The sequence below is a fragment of the Barbatula barbatula genome, assembly GCF_947034865.1.
Source record: "Barbatula barbatula genome assembly, chromosome: 1".
In the NCBI taxonomy this organism is placed as follows: Eukaryota; Metazoa; Chordata; class Actinopteri; order Cypriniformes; family Nemacheilidae; genus Barbatula; species Barbatula barbatula.
In genome coordinates this window covers 32,880,475-32,886,580 of record NC_136766.1, presented here as the reverse complement: position 1 = coordinate 32,886,580, position 6,106 = coordinate 32,880,475, and the positions used below count along the sequence as shown (strand labels likewise).

At 36.8% G+C, this 6,106-nt stretch overlaps 1 protein-coding gene across 1 annotated transcript; it reads left to right on the top strand.

The window, feature by feature from the left end:
• Positions 1 to 2,270: 2,270 nt before the first annotated feature.
• On the top strand, positions 2,271 to 3,243 carry mespaa (mesoderm posterior aa; the record flags this gene model as incomplete). The annotated part of the gene is made up of 2 exons (XM_079469659.1): positions 2,271 to 2,855; positions 3,157 to 3,243. 2 exons carry the CDS (start codon positions 2,271 to 2,273, stop codon positions 3,241 to 3,243), a joined length of 672 nt encoding a protein of 223 aa, XP_079325785.1.
• Between the last annotated feature and the right edge of the window lie 2,863 nt (positions 3,244 to 6,106).

Here is a 6,106-nt window from a genome sequence, read left to right as displayed (position 1 = left end):
GAGTGTGATTTACTAGCCCCCAAAAAGAGAAAATACAAAATAAAGAGTTAAAGATGAATATCATGATATAGTCATTATTATTATTTCGAAAGATTTCGCAATCATGAATTATTTTAGTCACGCCTGATATTGTGACAGTCGTGTAGTGCAAATGTTGTAATGTGACTATTGAATAACCATTTGTACTTTTTCTTTGTCTGTCCACAATGTTACAACACTTTGTCATATGAAAGTCGATATGTCATTCTAGTTGACTTATGTGTGTATTCTGCCGGTGACAAGTGAAGCTTATGGATGCTAATGAACTTCAACTCGATGTGAAATGCTCGCTCGCGCCGCTAAGTCTAGCCACAAACTCAGTTTTCAGATCCTTTGAGATCGAAGCTCTAACGTGTGACGGCCGCATTTCAAATGCATAGAACAGTTGCGTGTGAATTATAGTATGTTGTGGAATTAGGCCCCAAAGTTTATTTTACCGGCTTTCAAGAGACATTTGATGTGCAAATCTCAATCTGTAATACACACATTCATCCCTTTCATCCTTCAGGGCAAATACACAATTAAAACGTGCGAATGTGTAACAATCACGTGTTAATCGACTCATCATCACATGAGTGTTAAGCTCAATTAGAGGAAATCCCCAAATGAAGACACACTTGTCACCCTTGCATTCGGGATTCTTTTTCTGATTTCAGATGGGTTAGTTCTTATTCTCTGGAATGAAATGGGAAAAAAGAGACCGTTGCAAATGTTCATTTAATAAGCATTTCTAGATGTATTGTGGCCATTCCAGTCCGGTATCTGTTGAATTTCAACCAAATCAAACTTCGGGAGGGACATAAAGTCATCCGACAGTAATGTGAAAGACACATGGAAACTGTTATAAAACCATAGTTTTTGAACTAAACACGTGAAGAAACGTGTTGAATTGCTTTAAAGTGACTATGAACTTCTTTGCAGCACTTGAGGTCTGAAAATAGACTTTTTTGTTATTTTCACCAGTTTTTCTGCAAATAAATGCAAATGGAAACGACATTTTAATTTGAAATCTGGTAGAAATATTGTTAACAATTCAAAGAATAAACGAAATGTTTTACCTTCAGAAATTCAGAACAACTGACAATAATTTTGAAATGGTCTCTTCATTTTTCTGCGGTCGTGGTATATGTCCATATTAAAGAAAGAGCTTATACAAGAAAGAAGTGTTACCCTGGTGAAGTCCGTGAGAAGATTTTGAACCAACACACATAAACATTCCTGAGGTGTGACATCACACCTACAACATAATTGAGAAACTACACAACTGTTGGCGTTCAATATTAACATTCAAATAAACTAATACATAACATGTGATTACATCCATGCATTGCCCAGAGCTTTTATTTCAGGCAAAAAGTTTTAGCTCAAGAGTTTTGAAATGGTTAATCGTGGAGAAGTGCAGGAGTAAAATGTCACACTTCTGCTTGTGGGAACTGCAGTTGGTGATGTGGTCCACCACCATCTCTTGATCGGCACCACAGGGACCCTTCGAAGGCGTCCCATTCAGACCCCTGATGTCATAACTTCATGTCTAGCTAAGAACGTGATGCAGGTGGTGTTAATCGTGTTAATGTGAATGAAAGACTGTGACGTGATTCTACTTTGATAGAGGTCAGATGTACCGATGAACTAACTTGAGTATGTTCTGGAAATTAGCATTGACCTTGAAAGCAACAGAGACTCTTGACTATCCAAGAGAAAAATGCTTATGAGCAGAGATAAAAAAAAATTCATCCTTAGCTATTATAGCATCGGGAAGCATTAAAGAATTCACCCAAAAATACAATTCTGTCCCTCGAGTTGTTTCAAATCTGTATACATTTCTTCGTTCTGGTGAACACGGAGGATTTTGGATGAATGCTTGTAACCAGACAGTTCTTGGCCATCCACCATCGCCTACCATGGTAGGAAAGAGGACAATGATAGTCAAAAGTACCCCAGAACGGTCTGCTTTCCTACATTCTTCAACAAAGCAATTTTTCGTTTGATCTATATTTTAGACTGTAAAAATAAAAACTGCCAGTGATTGTTTGATCAGGCTGTCTCTTCTGGATCTCACACCTCACACCTGAGTCTGGAGTAGCTGCTCTTTCCCACAGACCCCCTGCATCCAGCGTCACTTCTCCTCTCAAGTACTGACTGGAATCCTCTGAGGTGCCAACTCGCACCTCATGGAGGATATATACAAGAGCCCCGGTCCACCAGCGACCACAACCCTCAACCCTCCAGCCATGGATATCTCCAGCTCATCTCTTCAGATCCAAGACGGCACTGCCATCCTGTTCGACTGCCAGAGTCTTCTGGACCAGAGCAACCTCGTGTCGGACGCCGGCTACTATAGCGCCAGTCTGTCTCCAACCTCTTCCATCGATTCCTCTGGCTTCTCTCCTCCGGCGTACTCATGCGGAGCTGGACGACCACAGATCTACCCGCACAACACCACACAGGAGAAGAAGTCCCAGCCACCAAAGAGAACCGGACGGCCCAGGTCGAAATTCCCTGGGGTGAAACGGCAAACTGCAAGCGACCGGGAGAAGTTTAGGATGAGGGATCAGACCAAAGCGCTTCACCACCTGAGGAACTACTTGCCTCCGTCTGTGGCTCCGGCCGGAAAGACCTTGACTAAGATCGAGACGCTGAGACTGGCTATTCAGTACATCTCGTGTCTGTCTGAGCAGCTTGGGATTGGGGAAGAGGAGGCGAATCAGGTTTCTTCAGAACAGATTGATATTGAAGCTTCGCCGTTTGATAACTTTAGTGGAGAGTCTTCAGTCGCTCAGACTTTACCAGCTCAACAGTTTCAGCCTTGTTATCAGGTATGTAAATGTTACATCTTTGACTATTTATACTTGATTTACATACTTTATATTATACAAAGGTCACAATATTGCTGGTACATAAACAAACATGGAAAACGTAAAAGTCGTAACAGACTATTTGAAAATTATTTATTTTTCCCCATGACAAAGTGGTTTTATGTGTAAAAAGGAAAAGCTGACATTAATAGCAAAATTTGAATTGGATAATAATTTCAGTAATAATTATTTAGAAGGTGAAAACTATTAAAATTGACATGCTATTCGTTGATATTAATCTTTGTTTTGTTTCGTTCCACAGAATGCAGATGAAGGCCATTTCCTTACATTCCAAGCTCAAGACTTTGGGATGCACCAGCTACACAGTTTCTTCCCTGGACAGTGTTGATAGAAACAAATTTGTATGCAAAGACTGATTTCTTGGAAAATGGACCTCACTTTTATTTTTTTTGTAAATATGTTTATACAGCTATTTATATTTTTCTATGTTTTAAAAATATCTATCTATTTATGAATTGTCTGGCGAATAAAGCCTTGAAAACCTGACATATCTGCTGTCGTTCTTACTTGATAAATGACAGTTCTGAAGCACCACTGTAAACGTTTGGAGGGAAAATATTGTATGATTGTTTTTGTTCTGTTGAAGACAAAAGAAGATATTTTGAAGAATTTGGAAAAGCAAACCGTTCAAGGCCACCATTGACTTTCAAAGTAAGAAAAAAGATTGTATTTTTTGGTTCTGTTGAACACAAAAGAAGATATTTGGAAGAATTTAGAAAAGCAAACCGTTCTAGGGCACCATTGACTATCATAGTAGGAAACATTATTGTATATTTTTGGTTCTGTTGAACACAAAAGAAGATATTTGGAAGAATATAGAAAATAAACTGTTCTAGGGCACCATTGACTATCATAGTAGGAAACATTATTGTATATTTTTGGTTCTGTTGAACACAAAAGAAGATATTTGGAAGAATATAGAAAATAAACCGTTCTAGGGCACCATTGACTATCATAGTAGGAAACATTATTGTATATTTTTGGTTCTGTTGAACACAAAAGAAGATATTTGGAAGAATTTAGAAAAGCAAACCGTTCTAGGGCACCATTGACTATCATAGTAGGAAACATTATTGTATATTTTTGGTTCTGTTGAACACAAAAGAAGATATTTGGAAGAATATAGAAAATAAACTGTTCTAGGGCACCATTGACTATCATAGTAGGAAACATTATTGTATTCTTTTGGTTCTGTTGAACACAAAAGAAGATATTTGGAAGAATATAGAAAATAAACCGTTCTAGGGCACCATTGACTATCATAGTAGGAAACATTATTGTATATTTTTGGTTCTGTTGAACGCAAAAGAAGATATTTGGAAGAATTTAGAAAAGCAAACCGTTCTAGGGCACCATTGACTATAATAGTAGGAAAAATTATTGTATTCTTTTGGTTCTGTTGAACGCAAAAGAAGATATTTGGAAGAATATAGAAAATAAACTGTTCTAGGGCACCATTGACTATCATAGTAGGAAACATTATTGTATATTTTTGGTTCTGTTGAACACAAAAGAAGATATTTGGAAGAATATAGAAAATAAACTGTTTTAGGGCACCATTGACTATCATAGTAGGAAACATTATTGTATTCTTTTGGTTCTGTTGAACACAAAAGAAGATATTTGGAAGAATATAGAAAATAAACCGTTCTAGGGCACCATTGACTATCATAGTAGGAAACATTATTGTATATTTTTGGTTCTGTTGAACACAAAAGAAGATATTTGGAAGAATATAGAAAATAAACTGTTCTAGGGCACCATTGACTATCATAGTAGGAAACATTATTGTATTCTTTTGGTTCTGTTGAACACAAAAGAAGATATTTGGAAGAATATAGAAAATAAACTGTTCTAGGGCACCATTGACTATCATAGTAGGAAACATTATTGTATATTTTTGGTTCTGTTGAACGCAAAAGAAGATATTTGGAAGAATATAGAAAATAAACTGTTCTAGGGCACCATTGACTATCATAGTAGGAAACATTATTGTATATTTTTGGTTCGGTTGAACACAAAAGAAGATATTTGGAAGAATATAGAAAATAAACCGTTCTAGGGCACCATTGACTATCATAGTAGGAAACATTATTGTATATTTTTGGTTCTGTTGAACGCAAAAGAAGATATTTGGAAGAATATAGAAAATAAACTGTTCTAGGGCACCATTGACTATCATAGTAGGAAACATTATTGTATATTTTTGGTTCGGTTGAACACAAAAGAAGATATTTGGAAGAATATAGAAAATAAACCGTTCTAGGACACCATTGACTAACATAGTAGGAAACATTATTGTATTCTTTTGGTTCAGTTGAACACAAAAGAAGATATATCCGTGGTCACCAAGAACAGTTTGGTTACAAGCAATCTTCCCAACATCTTTCTTTGTGTTCATCAGAACAAAGGCATCAATGTTTTGGACAACTCATGAGCGTGTTATTCATGAAATGATTTTAAAGATTAAAATAATTTTATAAGAATAACATTTTTGTTTGGCTTTAAGTCCTTCAAACAAGAAGAAAAGTTGTTTCTTGAGTTCTCAGCCAACATCCTAATGAGAGACAGCTGGGTGATGGTCCTAACACGCACTCATTCACACTTTTAAGGAAACCGCCAGTAGAGCAGCATTAATGTGGGCAGGACAGTAAACCAATACTCACAGCCGATGGCCTTTAATACCCCGTGTGTGTCAACAATTGTTAAACCCCACAGGACTCTTCCTCTGAAATGCAGGAGTCTGAAACTCGAGGGATAGTTCAACCCAAAATTAAAATTCTTTCATCATTTATTCCCACGTGTCATTCCAAACCTGTCTGACTTACTTTCTTCTGAAGAACACATTGTGAAGAATGTTGGTAACCAGACAACATTGACCTCCATTGACTTGCGTCATATGGACACAAAAGCAAATTTCTACCAAATATCTTCTAGAGTCATAAACAGAGTTTGAACAACATAGCAGTGATATCAGAATGTTTAGTTTTGGGTGAACACCCTTTAAGAACCCAAGAACAGACTCTTGTGTAGCCCTAAAATAGACACAAGTTCATATAAAGTCAATGAACATTTCGAGAAAAACTTTGAACAATTTGATGCCAGATGTAGTTCATGCTGTTATTAAATGGTTAAAAATGAATTTGAGTGGAAAAGCTGAATTGATATTTAATATCCTTTTGCTTGAGAAG